The sequence below is a fragment of the Dipodomys ordii genome, unplaced genomic scaffold (genome assembly GCF_000151885.1).
Source record: "Dipodomys ordii isolate 6190 unplaced genomic scaffold, Dord_2.0 Scaffold59, whole genome shotgun sequence".
Classification (NCBI taxonomy): Eukaryota; Metazoa; Chordata; class Mammalia; order Rodentia; family Heteromyidae; genus Dipodomys; species Dipodomys ordii.
In genome coordinates, this window is record NW_012267275.1 from 8,897,745 (window position 1) to 8,923,601 (window position 25,857).

At 35.1% G+C, this 25,857-nt stretch overlaps 1 protein-coding gene across 6 annotated transcripts in view; it reads left to right on the forward strand.

Moving 5' to 3' along the window:
* Pam (peptidylglycine alpha-amidating monooxygenase) overlaps positions 1–25,857 on the forward strand; it is a 163,904-nt gene that overhangs the window by 129,086 nt on the left and 8,961 nt on the right. For all 6 annotated transcript variants that reach the window (XM_013022047.1, XM_013022050.1, XM_013022048.1 and 3 more), the window contains 7 exons: positions 10,024–10,140; positions 12,110–12,182; positions 13,701–13,911; positions 14,300–14,500; positions 16,703–16,818; positions 19,220–19,319; positions 22,523–22,576. In XM_013022047.1, coding sequence (XP_012877501.1) covers positions 10,024–10,140; positions 12,110–12,182; positions 13,701–13,911; positions 14,300–14,500; positions 16,703–16,818; positions 19,220–19,319; positions 22,523–22,576 — 872 coding nt within the window. The remainder of the gene's footprint in view (positions 1–10,023; positions 10,141–12,109; positions 12,183–13,700; positions 13,912–14,299; positions 14,501–16,702; positions 16,819–19,219; positions 19,320–22,522; positions 22,577–25,857) is intronic.

Consider the following 25,857-nt stretch of genomic DNA (forward strand, 5'->3'; position numbering starts at 1 on the left):
TCAACTCTGCTCCACTTCTACTTCGCAGCTTCAGAGTCTCATTACATAAACCACACAGAGATGATAGGCTGGTTCCATAACAGGTAAATTGAAAATTGTTTAGTTGAGTTTTGGAAGCATTGCTTGATCTGACTTACCTCCTCTGCCTTACACAGGGCCTGAAAGTGGGGTTCTGAGCAATTACTCAACCAAAGAAAAGCTGAGGTCACATTAATACAACATGGGACACAAGTCTCTACATTGAGAACCCACAAAAACAAATGGCTACTAGTTATCTACAGACTCCCTCCCCATGCATGCATATTTCCTCCAATGTCTTTTAAATTGTCCCGGGAACGGACTTTTTCCATGTTAAGGATTCCCTCAATAATGACATTTCCAATCATGGTCCCCTCCAGAAGCTATGAAGTGTCTCCTTTGTTCAATTCAAATCAAAGTGTACCCTCATGACAGTAATGTAAAGTGGATTTGCTTCCATATTCCCATGCCAATAGTTTCATATTTACCACACATATTTACCAATCTTCTTGCTGCTCTTATTTTCATCCAAAAGCACTGTGGTTTCATATGAAATTAATGTGTTTCATCTAGAAGCAGCCAAGCTACTTCATATGTTATTCCTAACTAGAGATGTGTATTATAAATATTGATTAGTATGAATAGTTGTATTTCCTTTTAGTTTTATTTTTCATGTGATTCTGGGGACCACACCCAGGGTATAACATATTACCAGGCAAGTGTTGTTCCCCCTACCCTATTTCACTTTTTTCTGCTATTTCTATTATTGTGTTGCTTTTGATTGAAATTCCTTCATATAACATTTCATGAAATTTTGCTGTAATTTTTCCCAGAAATTCACTCAATATTAAAAAAAAAAACTATTGAGTTCAATCTATTCTAGTTTTGTCCACATCGTTAGACTTAGCATTGTTTATGTTTACAGACATCATTTTGGGAGGAGGGACTGTTTTTTTATTATCTATAAGTAGTTGTACAAAGGATTTGCCATTCAAAAAAGCAGTTTCTGAATACAGTGCATCTTGATGAATATCACCCCTTTCAACATTCTCACCCACCCCTCCCATCCCACCCCTTCCTTCACTGTTCTTAATTTTTACGATATGTATTAATATTTTTGCCATTTAACAAAATAATGAATGTATACAATGCCTCTTGATTTGTGCCATCACTCCAACTTCATTTCACTCCCCCTTTGACCCCATCCCAGACACCATCTTAAGTCCCAATTAGTCAGATTGTGAACTGTCCCTCTTATCTTGATAATAGGTCTCTTTAATAAACAAGAGTTTGATGTCTTTATAAATGGTTCTTTTGAATGGTTCATATTTTTCAAGATTTGTTCACAGAGAAACCAACTCTTGTTGGCATTCTGTAGATAACTCACAAACCATTCTCTCATTTTGCCTAGATGTATTATTTTAGAGATCTTTCTTTCAAACTTGAAGAGAAATACCAATTTCAAGATTTGTCTCAGTTTTCTAGAACCTCTGTTAAGATACCTGTTTGGGGTTCTGCCTTCACATCTGACATTTCTTCCATGTCCCACTTAATTAAGTCTAGAGAATAGAACTCAAAGCTACTGAATGGCTTCTAGTGTCTTTATATCTGAGAGAAAACAGAGTTCTATAAAAAGAATGCTTCCATATTCCACATCTCTTCTACTTCTACACTCAAGCCATTTCCTCCCTGTTTTATGGTACATGCTTCATTTCTTGTAGTTTATTTCATTACCATTCCATTTCTTCTCTTTATATAATATAGTATATATGTATATATATAGGTATATGCACACATATGTATAAGATATATATATATTCTCTCTACATATCTAGATATATAGGTATATAAATATGTATATTTATATAGAGAAAGATAGATGTATATAGATATTGATAAATAGAGCTAGATTTATAGATAGGTATACATATATATATATACTTGTATATACTGAATAGATACTTATATTTACCTATATATCTATATATGTATGCCTATATCTATATATATACCTCTTTATAGATATAAATATAGGTAGTTATAAATAATGATTATTTATCCCTAGTCTGGTTGTGTGTGTGTGTGTGTGTGTGTGTGTGTGTGTGTGTGTGTGTGAATATAGTGGAGCATTTTTTTCTCAGCCTTATCTAAACTGATTAGCTGCTAAGGTGTAAAATAATTATATATATATATATATATCCTATGTATATAATCTATTTAGGTATATATAATATCTATACCTAGATATATGTAGGTATATATACCTATAAAGAGAGAGAGAGAGAAAGAGAGAGAGAGAGATTTTACTCTGGAAGATCTCCATTCCTAGGAGATTTTTCTTTTACTTTTTTTTAAACTTTATTTTATTGTAAAGACACTGTACAGAGGGTTTACAGTAAGGCAGTGAGTAAATTTCTTGTCAAACATTGTTACCCCTTCCCTTGTTTTCTTTCTTTCTTTCTTTTTTTTGTGTCCATTGTGGGGCTTGAACTCTGGGCCTACGCGCTGTCCCTCAGCTCTTCAGCTCAAGGCAAGCACTCTACCACTTGAGCCACAGCAACACTAACAGTTTTCTGGCGGTTTATTGGAGATAAGGACTTTTCCTGGCCAGGCTGGCTTTGAACCGTGATCCTCAGATCTTAACCTCCTGAGGAGCTAAGATTATAGGCTTGAGCCACTGGTGCCTGGCTTAATTACAATTTTTTAAATCATTCAATTAGTACATCATTTGTGAGGATACAATTTAAGATCCTGCAAATACCCTACGTTTAATCAACACTTCCTCAAGGATTTAGCATCCACTGATAATTCTCATCTTATTCAAATGGTTCAGAAGAGGGATTAATAGAAGACAGACATAGAGATTTAGACAAACCAAAATTTGAATAAAATGCTGATGGTAGACAGACATAACTAAAAGTTATAGAAGTATTGATTTCCTTGTACTATTCTTTCTTTCTTTCTTTTTTAAGACAAGAGATCCTAATGTCTTGTTTACTGCTTTCTAGCTTTGATACCTACATCATGACATTTGAACTTCCTAGCTATCAGTTTCTTTGTTTAAAATGTCAAGGCTTTAGTAACTGCTTCATACTGTGAAGTAGCATCATACACTTCATTAAATGACTTGCGCCAAATGCCTTATTGACTGAACAGAATCCCAAGCCAGAAGCCAAGTTCTTCACTCTCTTCATTTCTGGTTGGCAATTCATGCTGCAGGCCATTTTTGGCACTTAAAGAATCATTCTTCTATCTATCTTTGCCTCCCCTTTTCTTCATGGTCTTTTACTTTTCCCTTTTGAAAATGTGTATATACCCAAAAGTTAATTGTTTTAACATACTATTTAAATTTTACTCCATCCAGAATGCCTCACTTTTGTCTGACTTTGCTTTACTAATATTGAAGGTATAGTTTCCTTTATTTTCTCAGTTGAAAAACCTATAGTTGTTTCTCTAACTCCTTATTTCATGTAATATCATCAATATTAAAACCTATAGTTGTTTCTCTAACTCCTTTTTTCATGTAATTTCACCAATATTATATTCCACATCTTTTTTCACATTACTATTATTTATTTTTCAGTGCCTTAATTTTGATTGATTGATTGCACAGAAGTTTAGTGTGTGTGTGTGTATGTGTGTGTGTGTGTGTGTGTGTATGAATATAGTGGAACCTTTTTTTCTCAGCCTTATCTAAACTGTTTGATTAGTTGCTAATGTGCAAAATCATTAATGGGGAATTCAAACTGCTAAAATAAAGAACTGATGGATTCTAGCCCATAAGCTACAGTTCAGTCTTTTCATCTAGTTCTTTTTTAGAGAAGCAAACAAAAATCATCAGTGCTGCAGGCACTGTGTGAAATATGCAGGGTGTTATTATATCCTGTATAAAGTTAAATGTGGTTGAAATAAAGACCTCTCTGCAGCTTATGATGTGGGGTAGAGCTGCTTTACAACACTAAATAAGCAGTTCACATAGCAACGGTGTATCCATTCCCTAATCAGACATCCATTTGTGAACTATTCAAGGGTTACTTTTCATAGAATTACAAAAGAATTTATATGCTCTTTTGTTATTGGTAGGTTCCATGTGCGTGTATGTGCAATTTTCTCATTTAAGAAAAAGTCTATTTATTTTATTATGTGCCTTGTATAACACCAGAGACTAGCTATTTGTTCCATGAAACTGCAGCCATCCCACATGAAAAGATTAGTACCAGACAACCAATCAATTGAGTGATTGAATGTCCCTTGATCCTGCCAGTTTAAACATACAGACATCTGTTAAGGAGCGTCACATGGATTTTAAATGAAGTGGTTAGGCCTATTTAGCTGTGGTTAATTCCTTTTAGCCTATGTTCTTCCTTAAGAGTTACATTTTTTTTCTTATGTAACTAAAATAAATTGTTTATGTAACTGAAATAAATTAATATATTTAAATGATGCAACTATAAGTAGATAATTTCATATTGGATTTTGCTTAATTATGTTTTGTTTCTTCTGTGCTGTTTTATATTTTTTTGTTTTATTCTTGTTCTTTTTTTCTTTGTTTTGTAGATTTGAAGTTACATTAAAAAGTTGGTAAATTCAAGAACTTGCCTAATGACTGAGATTCTTAATGGGTCCTAGCTAAGTGTAATGATAAAATGTATAATTATTATAAAGATATAAGGAAGTGATTAGTTTTATAAATCAAATAAAATACACTTTTAGCATACAGAAGACATAAATCTAATTTGTGGTAGTGAATGAAATAGATAAAACTTCCCTAATTTTTAATTGTCGCATTGTAAGTAAGATACTGGGAACTACATCTTGATAATTGAGAAAGCTGATAGTCTCTGTGGATCCAACCTGTAATTATAAAAGTCTGGCCCAGCATTAGTGTCTCATGCCTGTAAGCCTAGCTACTCTTCAAAACCAGCCCACGCAGGAAAGTCCATGAGACTCTTATCTCCAACGTACTATTAGAAAACTGAAAGTCGTGCTGTGTCTTAAAGTGGTAGAGTGCTAACCTTGAGCAAAAAGAGCTCAGGGACATTGCCCAGGCCCCAAGTTCAAGACTCACTATGGACCAAAAAACAAACAAACAAAAAAGTCTGATTATTTAGTTCTGTTGTTTATTTTCTTTCAGTTTCTTCATTTGCTTTTTCACAATTTACTATTACCACGCCAAAAAGTAGAATAACAAAATAAAAAATGGATAATCTTCAAACTCTTATATTACTAGAAAAAGAATATAAGTATAGATGCAAAAACAAAAATTGTATTGTGGCAGCAACATATGGATTATTTTATGTTTTGGTAAACTATGTTGCTCATGTGCCTATTCATCAATTACATTTTCTTTTGACCAGATTTACTCAGGTCTGTGGGTGTTACCTGTTTATCTTTCTTCCTTATCACATCTTCTTTTTTTCCCCCTTGGAAGCCAAGCCCAACATTTCTGTGTAACTCAGAGCTACCAGTGAATAATTTATCTTTGTAAATATTTGAGTGTCTGGAGAAGTAAGCTAGAGCCATAAGAAAAGGTTTACACAGTTCAGTGTTTGTCCTGAGGGAGGGTTACTATTTTATTTTCTCCCTTTCAATAAGTTATATGAGAATATTTCCCCCCAAATTATATGATCAGAGATTCAAGGCTGATCATGAATATTTAAGTGAATAATAATACAGAGAAAAGTAGCTATAATTTTCCAGAGTTGTAACAGTGGGGAAACTACTGCCCTGTGGAAAACCAGTAGCAAGTAAATATATCATGGTTCATCATTGGGCAAAGAAGAATGTTAAAATTAGATTTAAGTGTGCTGAGACCTTGTATGCAGCAGTTTATGTGGATATGCAGGGAGCCATGGAACTGCTATTGCAATCAACTGTTAGCAGTATCACAGCACTACAAACAGAATAGAGCACAGGTATGAACTAAACAGATTGAGTAGTTTTTTGGTAGTACTCAATTCTAAGTAAAAAAAAACAAATAGAAAAGTAATATACTAATATGTTTTTTGATCAAGTAAATAAATCATTAAGAATAAAAACGGAAAAGAAAAATTGAAATATAAAGCAATGGGCCTTATCCATGCTGGTGTCCTAGTTGTGATATTGTATATACTTTTGCAAAATGCTACCATTGTGGGAAATGGAGAACAGTGTACATGAAAACCTCTGTCACAAAAAAAAAAAAGAAAATCTCTGTCACTTCTTACAACTGCATGTGAATCTACAATTACCTCAATTCAATTTTCTAACTTTCAATGGTCAGTGAACACATAATTTTATTATTTAGGTAGACATTTACTAAGCAGTGAAGTACACCAAAATAATGAGGATCATAAAATGTGAACCTTACAAGAAATAATGAAAACAGGGGCCTCATCTTATTACATGAGATCACACTGTCTTAGATTAGCTAAACTGTACTTATCTAATGTAATGATTAAGTTGGGAAAAAAGATATGGATAATTTAATTCAGTATGTTTGATTTCTAAGAGAATAGTTAAAGTGTTTAAAGAACTTCTTATGGAAAATATTTTAAGATATAGGATAAATTCCTTGGCATTCCTGCTAGCAACAATGAGTAACTATACATGTGCCCTTTACCCACTCCCATGATTTCATATCTTATATTTTCTTACTGTGGTGTGATCTAACAAAACTTCACATTTCAATTAATAATTAATATATCACTTTGTCTTGCTAGTGGAGTACTGCTGTTGCATAAATGTATGTATTTTCATAGATACTGCAGTGGGGTTTTAACTGCACATAAAAGCATATGTAAACAGTTTTACTTAAGTTTTAGTTGACAAAACTGAATCAATATTTTGTGCTCAATTGAGTGCATCATTAATGAGGTCTACTTCAGGGACTTATTGTTATCTTTTAGGAAAAATATACCTCACAGGCTGTTAAGAGTCAATAAGATCAGCTAATTGTGTGAACGTGGCAGGAGAATATACCTTACAATATTTTGATCTCCTACTGGGACTCTTCATCAGTTCCATAAAAATACCAATAACTGATGAATGGATCTATGGCAGATGTGAGCAATCTGCAGCTTCCCAAACTACAGATATATCTCAACAAATAATATTATTCAGATAATTTTGTATATACAGTTAACTTATAAAATAATAATAATACTCTTTGTATGTCCCTTCCCCACTCTAACCCCTCTTTTCACTGTATTTGATGTTGGTATAATTTGGGGAGGGGAAGGGAAAAAACAAAATGTTTAAATAGGGATACAGGTGGACCCATTGCAACAATGAGATGTACAAGACACTTTACAATTTAGGTGGAGGGGGGGGACAGGGGGGTTGTAGTTGTGGAGGTGGGATAGAAGGGATGGTAGGGGAAAAACAAAGGAGAGGCAACAATGCTTGATAAGAAAAGTACTCATTACCTTGCTCATGTAACTGTAACCCCTCTGTACAGTATTTTCACAATAAAATCTTATAAAAAATAAGATAAAATAATAATAGTCTTTTCACAGATTTTCTTGATGCTATAAAGGAAGTTGTCTTTCACAGAAATGTTTTTTGGCCAACCATTGATTTCATTGGGATTGCAATGTGTGTGTGTGTATGTGTATACCTGTCACAACTATGTGTTGATGCAGTACTTTGCTTTTGAAAATTTAAATTACTCTCTTCCATGCTTCAGACTTCTCTCTCTTATCAGCTGATATAAAAGTTTATTGTCATTTGCCCTGTTCACATATGCAATAGTCCTTCTGGTTTATGGTTTATAGACTCAGTTACTAGCAGTAACCAGGACCCAAAAGTTTTAAAAGGCAAATTCCAGAAATAAGAAGGAAGTTCCAGAAATAATTCTGCACTAAATTTGTAATCGAGTGCAGCTCTGATTTGCATAATGAACTCTTCCTCCTCAACAGAAAATGAATCATCTTTTATACAACAGATTCTCTACCTCTCAGGAGTCACTTCTCAGGCATTTCCAGTACCACATTGAGATACTGTTGTGGTATCTCAGTACTTGTGTTCAAGTAACACTTATTTCCCTTACTAATTGAGCCAAAAGTCATGAGTAGTGATGCTGGCATGTTTTTACAATATATTGTTCTGTGTTATTTTGTTATTTGTTTCTGTTATCTCTTACTGTCTCTAACAGAAACAAATCATCATCACTGATGTAGATCATAGAAAAAAGCATAGTATACAAAAGCTTGGGTACTATCTCTGGTTTCAGAAGTCTAGGAATATATCCTATAAGCATAAATAAAAACTCCTATAGTTCATGAAACAAAATTGACAGTGATAATCATTTGTTTGAAGTGAGGCTTAAATCTAAGATCTTGCACTTGTTTGTCAAGAGCTCTACTTCTTGAGCCACATCCCTAGCTCTTTTTGTTTGTTTTGCTTTTCATTTTTCTTTTTTCCTTTTATTCTCCCCTTTCTTCGGTTTTCACTTTTAGTAATTTTTCAGATAGAGTGTGGCAGCTTTGCCCAGATTAGCCTTAGATCACTATCCTCCTCTTAACATCTCTCCTACAGGTACCACATCCACAGTGCTTTTGAGCTAGTGTCTTGCTCACTTTTTCTACTGCCAAGACTGGTATCAGAGCTGACCCCCTTATCTTTGCCCCTCAAATAGTTGGAATTACAGACGTGAACCACTGTACCTGGGAACAGTGGTCAATTTAGAGAAATGTATTACTAAAACTTTAAGTAAAATTTAAATTTAAAGTAAGAATATGTATGCTCCTGGTATCTAATTGTAACTCAGAAGGTACTGAGTTAAAATGCAGAAATTGTTATGTTCACCTGTTTCATTGGGATTGCAATGTGTGTGTGTATGTGTATACCTATCACAACTGTGTGTTGATGCAGCACTTTGCTTTTGAAAATTTAAATTACTCTCTTCCATTTCTGTAAATTAGTCTATTGTCCATTTTTACTTATGGAAAAGCTGTTAAGTAGAAAAAGTTTTACACCTCTAGGCATATTTTTGTTTCAAGAATTAATTCTGTTTTGTGCTTTTGAAACATTTTCAATGTTGTTTAAACCCTTGTGTTCAGAAAATAAGCACAGTAATATTTTTACAATCACTATGTTATCATTGTAGGATGTAAAAATAGTGATATTTCTCTTATAATTTAAAAGAAAATAGCTATAGAAGTTAAAATTTTGTTTAAGCACAGCAGCTCACAATTGTAATCTTAAGCTACTTGGAAGGCAGAGATCAAGAGACTCAGTTCAAGGCAAGCCCTGGCAAAAGTTCACAAAACCCCATTGCAACTACAAAAAGCTATTCTCCCAACTACTCTGAGAAATGTATACAGAAAGATGACAGTCCAAGTTGACCCAGGCAGAGAGAGAGAGAGAGACAGTATCAAAAAAATAACTAAAGCAGAAAGAGCTATAGATGTGCTCAATGGGCTGGGAATGTAGCTTAGTGGTAGAATGCTTGCCAAGCATGCATGAACAGTACCACATAAACAGGAAAAGCCAGAAATGGTGCTGCGGCTCAAGTGGTAAAATGCCAGCCTTGAACAAAAAGAAGCTTAGTGACAGTGCCCAGGCCCTGAGTTCAAACCCTAGGACTGGCAAAAAGATGTTTCTCAAGTGGCATAATGCTTTCCTAGTCAACACAAGGCCCTAAGTTCAAACCCTAGTTATCAAAAAAAAAAAAAAGTATAAAGCTTGAAGAGATTTTTTTTTTTAAGATTTTAGTTACTCTAGCATTTCTAAATCAACATGCTGCAAACCCTAATGCAGATTTTAACTCTTCTAGGGAAGTCTTGCCAGAGCGAAGATTTGGGACTGATGTGTCTGAGAGCATATTTCTTAGCAAAGTCAGTGTTGCTGCTCCCCTGACCACCTTACATGGATATGGTATACGTTATAATCCAAGAGACAGACAGTGAAATCAAATGTATCTCAGCCTTTCTTATGATCTGTATTGAGTATCTTAAGTGAGTGTTCTGAACTTGTTAAGGAGTTTCTGGTTGTTTATTTTCTGTTCTCATGTGTTTTATTTAGCTCTTTTGACAGCAAGTTTGTTTACCAGCAAAGAGGACTTGGGCCAATTGAAGAAGACACTATTCTTGTCATTGATCCAAATAATGCTGCGGTACTTGAGTCCAGAGGAAAAAATCTGTGAGTTAAATTACTTATTTGTTATTAAGGCTTTTAGTACCCTTACTGAGTCTGAAACAGAGCATTGTACAGCTACTCTAATTAAAGTATAAGTGGTTCAAAACCTTGACTATTATTGGAGTCATTGGGAAAGCTTGAAAACATTACACTCATTTAGTCATTGGCGATTCACATGGCTTTATTTGAGAATATCTAGTCAGATCTTTTACTCATTTCAGAATTGCTATTAATAGATTTCAAATATCCTTCCAATACACGTAGTTGATATGTTATAAACTATTGGTTTTATTTAATCATTGCACATTATGTACATCTGTCATTATATCACAGTGTTTGTCATAAGCATATAAAAATAATGTATGCAATCAAATTAGCCAATATGGTTAATTTATCAATTTATAATTATGAAAATCAGATTTTTGATTTGTCCTGGGGTACAGATGACACTATGATATCTAAGTGTTCTTCAAGCTTCAGAGAACAATTAATATACAACCTAGTGAAGTGAGTTTTTGGTCCACTATATCTGATGGCTAACAAAAAAATTCTTCAGCAGAAAAATTACATACTAAACTCATCCTGTAGTCATTCTGTTAATAAGAATAAGAGGCTTTTGTTCTTCCCATTATTTTTGTTCTTACCATTTTTAGCTTTCCTTAGCATGCATATGTAATTTGGATTGAAAAGCCACTCATTATGTGGTCGTATTCCTAGATGGCATTTGGCAGCCAACAAATTTTTTTTTGGCTGATGTTCATGGTCATTGAAAGAAAGGGCCACCTGCTTCAGAGTCTTCTCAACCATTATAACCTGGCAGCCTCAGGAATGATGCCTATTCCATCTGCTTAACGGACAGGGCCAGCTTCTTTAAAAGTCAGGGAGCCACTGCTTTGAATGCAGCTGCTTGTGGACATGGCAATAATGATATTTGCATTTTTCTAAATAGTATTCTCAGTTGAAAAATCAAGGGCCAAATGCTAATGCCACTCCACTGTTCTATGTGTGAACCTGTCTCTTTGGAGCTGTGTTCATTAATCAAGGGCATCTTCATCCCAGAAAGGTGTGAAGAGGGAACACGGAAACACTGCTGCTAAATCAGCATGGCTAGCAGCAGGGTGCCAGTTTGAGAGCAAATCACAATCCCTTTCAACCACCAAAACAGAGGTCTAGCTCCATTATGCAAGATCAGAAGGCTACAGACTTGGCTTATGAAGAAAAAGTCTCTGGTGCCAACATCAAACAAAGCCTCAAACTGACAGATGAAGCTTGTGATTCTCAAATGTCATTTTTTGCCAGAACTTCCTTAACTATCTTACCCATGTGTTGATTAATCTTGTCCAGGTTCCTTAAATCTGGGGGCCTCTGCCTACACAAGTTTATAACTGTCTTACAAACACAATCCACACTGATTCACTAAATAAATTAAGATTCTGTAATGAGTGCTCAACTTAACACTTGTTTTGCCTGGAAATCCTTTTCTTTGTGCTTTTATCATATTCAATAGGTACTCTGAAATCTTCTAAGTTATGTTTAGTCTTTCATATAACAAGATATTTCATTTCTTTGTAGTTTATTTAAACTGTTCAAGCTGTAGAAATCAATTGGTGTTTCTTGAGATAATTAGCTTAATTCCTATTTCTTGAATGTAAATATTTATGAGCTTAGAACCTGCTTCATTTTGATATTATTTGTATTGCTTATGTAAATAGACTACACTTTATAGTTAATATTTACAATTTTTGAGTAAGCTTCATTTATAGATTTAATATGATTGATTAAATACTGTTTCAGCTTTGTCACATGGTGATCTCTATTATAACAGGTAATCTTCACTTAATTCATTTTAGTCTTTTGTATAATAATGAAAACATGTATTTATTAAAGTACATATTGTCCTGTGGATTAATTAGAAATAAATGTATAGTTGGGGAATTCTAATCATGATAATTATTCTTGTTTTTTTTTTTAGGTTTTACCTGCCTCATGGCTTAAGTATAGATAAAGATGGGAATTATTGGGTCACAGATGTGGCTCTCCATCAGGTAATCTTCCCAGTTGGTGGTTTCAAATAGAAGGTAGCCCTGAGATTTTCTGGATCTCTTTCTTTGATTCAGTTGGTGAATAAGATGAGGGTGGAACAGCTATGTGTTACTCAGTTCAGCCTGGTATAGCTAAGTATTCTGTGTTAGCATTATCCCCACCTCTGATCCTCAGACCTCAGCTCCTCCCTGCCCTAGAGTACCTGCCATATAGCTGGCCGCTCCCTCTCTTCCCTACCTACCCATGCCACTTGCCCCAGAGCTACCCACCTGGATGGGGGCAGACCTGTATTGCTCCCTCTCCAGAGAAATATATGGCCCCTCTAATATACCTTATAATAGTCTTTTCCCTGTGCCTGCCTGCCTCCACGTAGTCCCCTGGAATGATCATGATGGATTCTAACATTCTGTACTTCATTCCTTCTGAACAACAGAAAATCATCTCTTAGGATCTAGAAACCTGAGTTCTGTTGTACCGATATGGTAGGCTGCTTCTGAGGGTACTCTGTTGCCTTACAGACTGACAATGTCTCATTTAATTCTCAGAGGGTAGGGAAAAAATGTGCCCAGATACTGTGGGTCCCTTCTTACAAGGGCACTAATGGTTACCATGAGGATTCAACCCTTAAGACCTAATGACTTTCCAAAGGTCCCACTCTACAATACTATCACATTGAGGTGAAGATTTAAACATGTACATTTTGAAGCCATAGTTACTCAGTCTATACCTGAGATTTTTCTTTCAGCAGTTCTTCCTGGGACTGAAGGGAAGCTTAGGGCCAGATATGGAGCTTCGCTATAACACCCAGATGGGCCCTTCCTGTGTTCTTTCTTTGTTTCATTCACTTGCTATTTCCTCATTCTTGGTACTTACTTTGATTTTATCACTTGTGTTTTATGTTTTGTTTTCTAATCTGTCTCCATTATATGTAGAATGAAGCAAGATCTCTGGTGAACACATATTTTATGTCTAAAAATTCAAAATTTTAAGGCATGGTGGTACCCGGCTATAATCCTAACTAGAGGCAGAAGTAGTTGTGGATGGTCTCCAGTTCTAGGGCAGCTCAAACAAAATTAATGAGACCCTATACAAAAACACAAAATACAAACACATGGGACATGGCTTAAGTGGTAGAGTACTTTCTGTCACATACAAGGCCTTGTGTTCAAACTTAGGTATTCTCTCAAAAGATATAAATATATCTACATAATATTTAACTAGTTATAGTTAATCTTAAATTCTTAAGTTCTTCCTTCCATAAGATAGCCTGATTAACTAAAATGTATGTAACAAAAAAAAAAAAAGAAAAGGAAACAAAAAGAAAAGAAAAATACCTGTATGGGCAAAGAAAGCCTAGGACTGGGAAGATTTAGTCCTGAGTCACAAAACTGTTCTTTCAACAATCTTCAAACATCATCTAGGTGTTTATATTCTCATGATGTACAGATAGTCTCAGTGGGATTGTGTCAATTATAATCATGCAAAGTAGATAAGGCTTCTGTTTTTTTTTTAAAAAAAAGGTGTTCAAACTGGATCCAAACAGTAAAGAAGGCCCTCTTTTAATCCTGGGAAGGAGCATGCAACCAGGCAGTGACCAGAATCATTTCTGCCAACCCACCGATGTGGCTGTGGATCCGAGGACTAGAGCCATCTATGTGTCCGATGGCTACTGCAACAGTCGGATTGTTCAGTTTTCACCAAGTGGAGAATTCATCACACAGTGGGGAGAAGGTACCTAGTGAGACTCTGGATCTCTAATCCCAACTGTTAAGCAACATCACCAGGAACCAAACTTTAGCCACTTCTCACATTCTTCTACATGTACAGTGAAGAAAACAGGGCCACTGTATATATTTAGTTAACTTAGTCACACTTCCAACACACACACACACACACACACACACACACACACACACACACCATTTAAAAAGAAGAAAAAGATACTTTCTTTAAAAATTTGTCCAAATAGAAAATCTTTATTGTGTTTGTGGGAATAAACTTAGAAGCAGTGGTGGTATTTAAGGATTCCCTACATGAACTTGGAAAATTACAAAACTGTAGAGTCACATTTTGGATGATTTCCTAAGTTGTATAACTGTGGCTTCTTTTCGTTCTGTAGCATCTTCTGGGAGAAATCCTACACCAGGCCATTTCAGTGTTCCTCACAGCTTGGTACTCGTGCCTCATTTGAACCAATTATGTGTGGCAGACAGGGAAAATGGTCGGATCCAGTGTTTTAACACTGACACCAAAGAATTTGTGAGAGAGATTAAGCATGAATCATTCGGAAGAAATGTATTTGCAATTTCATATATACCAGGTATTTCATCATCTGTGTGTATGAGTGCTTGCACTGCATTCTTTCCTTAAAAGTATTTTATCTTGTCTTAATGTGAATTTTAATCATTTTTCTGTTAAGAGGTTAAAGATGCTTTACATATCAGATCTTAAAATATACTAAATTAGTATTTCATCATAAATCATTTCAACTCAAGTGACACTATTCCTTTTAAAGAAATAATGAAAACTCAAAAAGATTTAGCAGCTGTTTGTACTGCATTTAAAATGTTCCCAAACATTGATTTTTCCTTTAATTATTATCATCTGCTCTACTTACTGAGTGATTAATACTGTCTTCATACATCATCAACAGATGGTATATGCCTGACAGAATCAGCCCTCAAAATACTTCTGTTTCATATTTATTTTTAAAAAATGGTGGCCAGCTTTTTAAGTAAGGTTTAAAAAAATGAGGCTTATATCTAGCTAGAGACAACAACCAATAAAATCTTGAGGCTTTCTTCCCTTATTTTCAGGTAGATTTATTTTCTTTAAGAAATTTCAAAAAGAATTCAAACGTATAAAATTAAGATACACACAATTCACATTTTAATGTAACAGTATCAGTTATCTTTAAATAATAAATATTGAACAACTTAAAGTATAAAATATACAAAACACTTAAAATATAAAATGTCTACACTGTGTTATGGTAGCATTGATTTTACAATCATTATTATAATATATATTTATAATTTTTTTTTAAGTTCAAGTCCTGGGAATTCAACTCCTGGGTGCTGTCCCTGAGCTTCCTTTGCTCAAGGCTGGTGCTTTCTCTACCTTTTGAGCTACAACACCACTTCCAGCTTTTTCTAAGTAATTTATTGGAGATAAGAGTCTCCTGGACTTTGCTACCCAGGCTGGTCTTGAACTTCGATCCTCAGATTTCAACCTCCTGGGCAGCTAGAATTACAGACATGACCTACCATCACCAATTTGATGGTTATATTTTTATGCTATTAGGACACACAATAAAACAACTCAAGTTACTATACCAGGAGCGAATTTGGCTTTCCCACAGAATCAACCATATGATACTCTTAGTATCAACAAAAGAGAAATTCTTTGGTTGGTTTTACCTCAAATTCAAAGAATTTTTCTGTTAGGACCAGTCATTTGCTGAAAGTGATAACAAAAATAACTATAAAACTGTCAGTATCTGGAGAAAAGAAGAAATATGGTTAAAATAGAATACTAGAAAAAGTTTTCTTTCTAATATCCAAAAACAGTAATTGATGTTTATTTTTCAGCATGTTATACTAAAGAATCTTTATAATCTTTGAAGATGAAAACATTTTCAACCATGGTTTAGTGTTTGTAATTTCATGGTAAAAGTGACTATCCCACCTTCTTGTGCATAAAAACAAGCACTCAGCCACATAGCTATACTCACTGTACTGGTGTAGTATATTCTTTAATTCATTCATTTAAGCATCTAAGTTACTATTTAACCAAATAACACTATTTCTATTATTTCAGAGAAACATTACTATACTAAGTAATACAAATTTACTACAAAGTGTATTAATGAAAAGATGATTAATTTCTTTTGCTATGTGAAGAATACACCTTGGATTGTCTGATAAGCACTTCATATTTTCAAATTCCAGTTGTTTATAAAACTCAAATTATTCTTCTACATATATTCTAATTGCACTTATTTTCTTTGCATATTTCTCTCTGACTGTTCTTAGAGGGATTGTTGATAATGCATATGTTCCAAAAGATCTACTCTAAAATGATTGGCTTGAATAACTTGAATTTTCCTCATTTGTATTTAGGATGCCTATATTATTATTTTCTGTCAGTATATCTACGTATATATACATATATATACGTAGATATACTGACAGACAGTATATATATGTATATATACATATATATGCTGACAGAAAGTAATAATATATATGTAATATAGTATATATTATATATATAACTGCACATTCTTCATTTCTACTGGCTTTCTAATTTTTGTAGTAAAATGTGTTAGACCTCTAATCTATTGCTCCAGATCTAATTACTCAGTAGGCAATACTTGCTATGTGTTTTAGTTTCAATTTTTGTTGGTAATGGTAGGAAACAGATTAACCCTTAATATACTGTGTGTTTGTATAATATGCATGTGGAAAGGCCAGCCTTAGTCCATACTGTACTGCAAACCTAACTAGATCTTTTGTCACAGGTTTGCTCTTTGCCGTGAATGGGAAGCCTTACTTTGGGGACCAAGAACCTGTACAGGGATTTGTGATGAACTTTTCCAATGGAGAAATTATAGATGTCTTCAAGCCAGTACGCAAGGTATTCCATACACTACTTATGTTTCCAATTTCATAAGAATAAAACTAACATTTGAATGTTACCAATCAAATTATACTTGATTTTTTAAAAAGCAGAAGACATTACAACTTTCTTAGGTAGATTTTTGGTGGAATAGTAATATGATGTTAGATTTAGGATTAATATCCTTCGTTAATATCTTTCAGATGAAAATTAGTATGGCATAAAACTCTATGGTTCTTAGTAAACTTGGCATGTGATTTGACTGTAGTGAGAATGAAGATTGCTCTCTTAGACCCAGTAGAAATCTAGCTTACTTTTTTTTTCTTATAATGTTATTAAACAACAAGACTTGAAAATATCACTTCCTGGAATTTAGTCCTTTTCTATGGACTTGGTTTAGGCAACAGACTAAAGGCTAAGTAGCATCACAGTGGTTTGCCATTGTTTGTTCTAACAGTGCTGTTTTTACACAATGAGGCTGTGGTTCAGTGTTTCCATAGACTCTTTGTCTTCCCTGGGTATTTCTTCTGCATTGTGATTGCCAGTGACCAGAATGCTGACAGACTGCAGGAATGTGCTTGTGGCAAAACAGATATATAAAGGTCGGTCTACAAAAAGGATCTAAGAGTTATTGGCTTCATGGGGATCATAATGCAACAATTATAAGTCACTAGTCAAAGAAAATTTTGATAGTCATAATTCTATATTCATTAAAATACCAGATTTGCTAGATTTAGAAAAAAAATCTCTAAAATGCCTCACTATTTTGTAAGTTAGTCAGTCTGTCAGTCTGGAGTTTACCAAATTTTATTGCAGGGATATGAATTTAGTACCTACTTTATATCAGGCAATATATTAGATGAGAATAAATAATTCTGAGCAGAACAGGACATAAGTCTCTTTCTCCTGAAGCTTTCCAAAAGTATAGTGTCCAAACCAAACAAAAATGTACCTAAAATAAAGGTTCTATTACCTATTTCTTTCTGTGGTTTCTTTTTGTTTTCCACAAGTAAGATTTTTCACAAGACTGTTTAATCTGAAAAGCAATAAACAATATCAGGGCATAGCAGTCATAAGAAGGGAACTCATTAAAGTGATACTATATTTTTTTCCTCTAGTGTTCAGGCACTTACTAATTATCTTCATGGTTATGCCATTTGAGCTAACTTCTTCATATTTCTTGGTAAACAAAGTCCTCAGGGTATTTGCCTTGCTAACTCAATGATTACATAGTAAGTCAGCTAATATGTTAACTTTAAATCATTGATTTATAACTCAAAACTGACTACTAAGCAAGAGACAAGACTCAAAACGCCCTTTACTCTCATAAGAATCTGAGGATTCCTGAATTAAAATTTCAGGAAGCACTGTGCCCTAATCACCAACATTCACCATTTAGCAAAGAATGACTCAGAATTTATGGATCAATATAGCAAACTTGAAAAGACAATCTTACTCGATGATTGAATTTGCTTTTCCTTTTAGTAAACATGCTTGACATTATGCCAAAACATAGAAATGTATTCTGTATTGACTCAGTAGACTAAAACTAGATTATGAATCTTTTAGAGTTTTTATTTAATATATCATCATCATAATGATTAAGTTTCAGTAAGGGAAAAAATAGTGTGTATTAACTTCTGTGTAAGAACAGATTCATTTTCAAGTCAAAGGCCAGATTTTATACTGTGTTTCTTTGGCATTTTTTTGTGCATATCTATTACTTATATCCCCATCTACTTAAAGGTTTCCTCTTCTACCATTGCATTATTTAGGAATGTTTACTTCTGAATCTGCTGTCTCTAGCTTTACACTTACGAAGGGAAACAGATATAATAGGACAGCAGATACAGTTTTGTCAAATGCTGTCCATGAGTGTAATATACACAGGCCCCTCCAAGTTTCTTTCCCTATAATCAGAGGAATAACATATGGTCTCTCACCACTTGCTTTCATGTACAGCCTTCAGTCCTTTCTTCTGCAAGGACATTCATGTCCCTCAGTGGGAATGATCTACATTCTTCCACATCAAAAATAATAATAATAACAACAATAATAACAAATAGCTGGTTCTTTTGATTAAAAAGGCAAATTTGACAATGATAATAGGAGAAAGATGAAAGCAAAAATAATTTAAAATAATTAAGTAGGCAATGAAACAAAACAACTGTTAAAATAATTTCTCAAATTTTCTCATTTTTAAAAAGAGTCAAAACTCAATGCCCCCCTAGCACTTTCCAATGTTTAGAACATTTCCTGGATTATTTAAGATCCAAATGAGTAAATGAGTGAAGCCCCTTGGCCGTAGAATTGCTTAGATGATAGTTATTTCTACTTTGATTTGAATTCTATATCTTGCTTTGATTTCTGCCTTTGTGGAGATTCAAGAACACTAACAAATGGCTTCCTATTTTGGCAGCACTTTGACATGCCTCATGATATTGTTGCATCTGAAGATGGAACTGTGTACGTTGGAGATGCTCACATGAACACTGTTTGGAAGTTCACAGTGACTGAGAGTAGGTTTTTTTAAAAAGAAAAAACTGTATTATATTTTTAACTGTCTGCATTTTCCATCTGTTTTAGTCTTTAAAACTGAAACAAAACATTTGCATTTCCTTCTCTTCTTCCTCATGATAATAAGAAATCAAGAAAGAAGGCAGTAATTTAAAGATTTTACAGGGACTTGACTACTACCTTCCTCGCATACCCAAGACCCTGGGTGAGACAGACAGACAGACAGCAAGAGTGAGAGACAGAGAAAACAGACAGATACAGAGACTGAGACAGAGAAAGATACAGAAAGAGACAGAGCTGTACACCAGGAATTAAATTAATCTTCAGAAAGTGGAGAGAAACATTATTTTGTTTGGGTTTTCTTCTTTTTTCTTTTTTTTTCTTTTTTTCCTGGCAGCTATCCCCTTGTTTCCACAGATACGCCACAGGAAATTCTTGATGCCTGAAGTAATGTCTGTTAAATTTAAAGCCTGTGTTAATTCCAGCTTAGTTCCAGAAGGAAGAGGTGGCTTTGGCAAAGCAGAAGGCTGATTGGCTTCCAAATGCAGCTTACTCCCACATGACTCTTTAGTGCTTGGTAACTGTTGAGCATTTAGGGACAGCACCATCTTTATCAGATATGTTTTCCCAAATGAGAAGCACTTTACACTTTCCATTTAGCCTTCAGCATTCCCAAAATACTGAATTGCTCTATTTTCAGTAATTCCAAATGTTGTCTGTGGACAGATTTGCTCCATCAGGTTCTAGCTAGTTAGTGTTTGACTTTTCTAATTGTGTTTTGAATATTATTTTTTAACTCTTTAAAAGTAGGCTAAGCCTAGCTAACAAATATGTTTTCTAAATTGAAAGTGGGATAAATGCTGAGCTGGCTGTGAATTTCAAAATTCAGAGATGATTGTTTTTTGGGGGGGTCCAGTCGTGGGGCCTGAACTCTGAGCCTGGGCACTGTCCCTCAGCTCTTCAGCTCAAGGCTAGCGCTCTACCACTTGAGCCAGAGTGCCACTTCTGGCTTTTCTCTTTTTTTGCTTATGTGGTGTTAAGGAATGGAACCCAGGGCCTCAGGCATGCAAGGCAAGTGCTCTACCACTGAGCCACCTTCCTAGCCCCTCAGAGATGATTTTTAAATGGGACAAGGCCTAGCAGCAAGTGTGCATAAGAAAAGATTTCAGGGTAGCACATTTGAGGTATCCAAAACTGAAATGACAAGGAGATGAAAATTTGGTGAAGAAAAATGTTAGTAATAACAGGAAATATAAATTGTAACAAGGAGAATGTATAACTTATTTTAAACAAAAGTAAAAGCTGAAGTCTAGAAGCTTTAATCGGATCCAATATAGGTTGTAGAGACCAATTTGGTAGTTGCCATATTCAGTATTATTCTGTAAATAACTTTGACTCTTTTTGAAATAAAGATCTGGTTAAAGTACACATAGATGCCTTTAAAATGCTCTAACCTCGATGTTACTTCACATTTCCATGAAAAGTGTGTCTTTCCCAACCTGCATTTTCAAAGAGGATCCTAAAGATACAGGTAGACAAAAAAAAGAGAGAGAGAGAGATAATCCTAGCAACTTTTAAAACAAAACTTCTAGGCTGGGAAGGTGGCTCAGTGGTAGAGCGCTTGCCTTGCATGCATGAGGCCCTGGGTTCGATTCCTCAGCACCACATAAGCAAAAAGAAAAAAGCTGGAAGTGGCCTTGTGGCTCAAGCGCTAGCCTTGAGCTGAAGAGCTGAGGGACAGCCCCCAGGCCCAGAGTTCAGGCCCTACGACTGGACCCAAAAAATAAATAAATAAATAAATAAATAAAACAAAACTTCTAAAATTCTTATGGATAGAAAAAGACTTCAGAAATTTAGCCAATACCTTCATTTTTTCACATAGGAACATGATTCTTGATCTTAATAAGATTCTACTTTAAGACCATTTATACCACCTAGTGGTTGGTACTGTATAAGGATGCATATCTGAGCCATGGAGGGAGGATTTTCAAAATATATGTGGATAGTCTCTTCCCCAGGTTATAGAAGAAAGGAACTACAGTATTAGTGTTGCTTTTGTGTGGTTGTGTGTGTGTCTGTGTTTATGTCTGTGTGTGTGGTTGTGTGTGTAATGCCAGTCCTGGGGCTTGAACTCAGGGCCTGGTCTTGAGAACTGTCCCTGAGCTTCTTTGACTCAAGACTAGTGATCTGCCTCTTGAATATAGCTACATTTCTGGCCTTTTCTGAGTAGTTTATTGGAGATAAAGAGTCTCACAAACTCTACTGCCCGGGCTGGCTGGCTGGCTGGCTGGCTGGCTGGCTTGGAACTGTGATCCTCAGACCTCAGCGTCTTGAGTAGCTAGGATTACAGGCATGAGCCTGTTTGTTTTTTGAAAGTTTGCTTATGTGGTTTTGATAAAACCCTGGTTAAGAAACACTTCAATGTAGCATACAACTTTAAGGGGGAAAAAAACCATATCATAATGCAGAACATGATAAGTCTGGAACATAATACCAGTAGCACAGTAAGATTGCCATTGGAGATGAAAAATTATTGGTGATATTCATTAGTCAAATCTATATATGTCATTTATATATGTCGATTTAAAGACTTAGAATCCAACATGGTTGAATTAGTAATCATTCTAAGATTTAGGGTACATGCAAACAGAATCACTTAGTGTTAACAGAAACAAAACAGTATCATGACGTCCAAAAGTCAAAGCTCATCATAAAATTAAGGTTCTAGAAAAACTATCTCAGTTGCCTAGTGATGGCCATGAGGCTCTGAGTACAATTTCAAGTACCAACAAAGAAAAAAGAAAGGAGGAGGAGGAAGGGAGGAGGAGGAAGACAAAAGGAAGGAAGGAAGGAAGGAAGGAAGGAAGGAAGGAAGGGAGGAAGGAAGGAAGGGAAGAGAAGGGAGGGAGGGAGGAAGGAAGAGGAGAAAGAGAAGAAAAAGAAAGGGAAAAAGAAGGAAGAAAGAAGAGCAAGAACAAGAAGTAGAAGCAGAAGAAAAGGAGAGGAGGAGGAAGAGAATATCAAATTTATTGTGCTCAGCTTTCCCTAGGATATTTTATCCAAGAGCCATAGATGTAACCCCTAAATTATTATTAATATATTCAATGCATTAGAAAATAGTTTCCTAATGAAGCTAACATTAAAGTTAAGTTCTCAAATACTATTTTTGGGAACTCTGATTTTTCTCTTTCTTGTGTTGTTACAGAAATTGAACATCGTTCAGTTAAAAAGGCTGGCATTGAGGTCCAAGAAATCAAAGGTTGGTCAAATTCCTCTTCCAATTGTAAAACCAAAGGCTATTTTTGTTGAATTCTTTTAAGACTCTTGATTGCAACTTAATTGGGCTAAAAATATATAGGCCTTGTATATTGTCCATGACTTCTGCTATGTGCTGAGCCTTTGAACTTGCTTGATGCCACTGCTTTTTCTGATAAATGGAGTAGTCAATAAGGATCTCAAATCATTGATTCCAAAGGATGGAATGTGACTGGAAATGTAAGAAATTTATGACCAGTGAGCAGGAGAGGAAAAAAGGCAAATAGTCACTTTTAGAAGTATATTAACTCCAAACCAGCAGAAAGACTTGTTTATCAGAAAAGGTCTTTCCTTAACAGGTTCTAGTAAAAAGAAGAAAAAATTACCCTTGGTGAATTAATGCTGTAGGACTGTGAAAAGATCAGTCATTCCCTAACTTTGTATCATAATAGTTCTTAGCCCTTAAGTTTATTGAGGGGTTCTACATGACAGGCACTGCAGCAGGTGTATTGGAAATGAAAGCATGCCTGCCCTCAAGGGACTTACAGCCTAGAGTATGTGCATGCACACCACACACAAATACACACACACACACACACACACATCATTTGAGATTCATATAGGGAAATGGGGTTTAGCTTCTAGTATGTAGCTACTGGTCTCATTTGAAATCTGTCAAATTATTCTACCCTTTTAGCAGAATTAGTTTGTATTTGAACATGCTCTATTCTCTACCGGACTTAAAGAGGCAAGAACTCACCACATTTCTTGTGAGGTGCTCTCATGTTTAAGTAACAAAGTGATCCTTTTGATAGTAGTTTTAAAAATTATTCACCAAGATCATCTGACTTTACCTTAGAGTTACTTGTTTTCCTTTCTCATGAAAGCAGGCTTACAAGAGATGAAAAGAAGCAAAAACCAAGAGGAACTTTAAGGATTTTACATAGGCAGATAACAAAATATTGCCAGTGTAAGCTTGAAAGGGGCAAGAATAGTATAACTCAAACAAAGTAGCAATCATTTGGCATTTGTAGAACTCCTTCCCTGGTGATACTAGTGCCATTCACTTCACACTGTACGCTACAGATGCCTTTCTACCCTTACATACAATTATTGGTAAGTTACATTTGTCCCAAAATAAAAATGTTGAAAAACATGGTATTGTTGACAATAGCTACTTAAGGGGTGAAAAGGAGGGCTATATGAAAATAATTGGGCTTAATCCTTGCACCAGTCACATAAGGCTCACTATTTTCCCCATTTCACAGATGGAGAAATAAGATCAGAATTATTACTGAGATTGTGAATATTTCAGGCAGAGTTTTAAAATTAAATCCTTTATTCTTACCCCTACTACTATACAGCTGAAGAGAGAGTGACCTTCTCAATTCATTCACTGTAAAGTTCTCCAAGAAATGTAACATAAAAATGATTATAGTTTTTACTGACATCTCTAGAATTTCTAAATGGCCTCAAACTAAATGGTTAAATAGAGTGCTCAGTCTCTCTCCCTGTCTCTGTCTCTCTCTCTGTCCCTCTCTCTCCTCTCTTCTCCTCCTTCCTTCCCTCCTCTTTCTCCCCACCTCTGTCTCTCTCTGTCTCTCTCTCTGTCTCTCTCTCTCTCTCTCTCACACACACACACACATATCCTTGGTTGTAGTGATTGAACTGCTTGTATTGTTTAGAACTGCTCAGTCATGCTGACCTCATCTTGAGAGATCACTGAAGGGTGAATAACGCCCTCCTATAGGCCACTTTCTGTCTCCTTGGTGCATACCACTGAGTTTGTTGGTCAGAAAACCTCCAGTTATATGGGAAAGTCCAGCAGCTCAAATAATAAAGTCTATTAAAGTAAGTTCAGTTTTTAATAGTGTACATTTATATGCTAGAGGTTTGATTGTGATATTTTTCACACATCTTCATTGTATGCTTTGAATATATTCACTCCTCCATTCTGATCCCATCCCTCCCTCCTACCCTTTTCCCTTTCAAACCAGTCTAATTTTTTAAATATGTTTTTATTGTAAAAATACTGTACAGAGGGTTTACAGTTACATGAATAAGGTAATGAGTACGTTTTTATTGAGCATTGTTGCCTCCTCCTTTGTTTTTCCCCTACCATCCCTTCCTTTCCCACCTCCTCAACTACTCCCCCATCCCCGCAGCCCTACCAAAGTTATTTTCAACATAGTGTCTTGTACATCTCATTGTTACCATAGGTCAACCTATATCCCTATTTAAGGATTTTGTTTTTTCCCTTCTCTTCCCCAAATTAGAAAAATGTATCAGATGCAGGGCACCAACATCAAATACAGTGAAAACAGGGGTTATACCATGGGGGAGGAGCATACAAAGAAACAAAAAAATCACCTAGTACATTATAAATATGTTAAAAAAAAAACAATAGCAAGCAAGAAAAAAAATATTTGTGTCCCTATCTCGGGGTTCATTTCACTTAACATCATCTTATATAGGCATAAAAACATAGCTTTTGACCTGTTTCTGCTTGTCCTAAACTTATACTAGTTGCTGTAAATAAGGGAAACCATGGGACCTATGTTTCTTTGGGCCTGGCTTACTTCACTTAATATAATTTTTTCATAGTCTTTCCATTTCCTAACAAATGGCTGATGTCATTCTTTCTGATGGAGGAATAGAATTCCATTTGTGTGTGTGTGTGATCTGTTCATCTATTGAGTGGGTTGGTTCTCTATCTTAGCTATGATAAATAATGCTGTGATAAACATAGTTGTGCTGGTAGCTTTAGTACCAGTCTAGTTTTAAATACTTAAGAATACCTCCTCGCAAATGAAACTATTCTCTTTTACTTTGAATCCGTATAACTCTCCTTAAACCTTGTTTTGTAAGATTATAGTCTTAATTACAAAAATAATTATAAATCATGCTTGATTACTAGATCTTATCTTTTGTCAACATTGTAAGGCTTCAAACTACACTTTACACTTGTGGGGGGGAGGGGACATTCAAATTGAACAACCTAATAGATTCACCTTAATTTTAAATCCCCAAATTTGAGAGGGTTGTTTTTGTTTTAATATTGTTTGGGTGGCACTGGGTGTTGTACTCAGTGTGTGGTGCTTGCTAGGCAGGTGCTCTGCACTGGCGATATATCCCAGTTTGAGTTTTCTTTGATGTCCCTAAATCTCAATTATGAACAGTTACATAGTAGGAGTTGCAAGAATAAGAGAATTACAGATGATGAAAACACACAGGAGAGTAATTTAAAATTTCAAAGACAATCATTAGAGATAAAACAGATTGCTC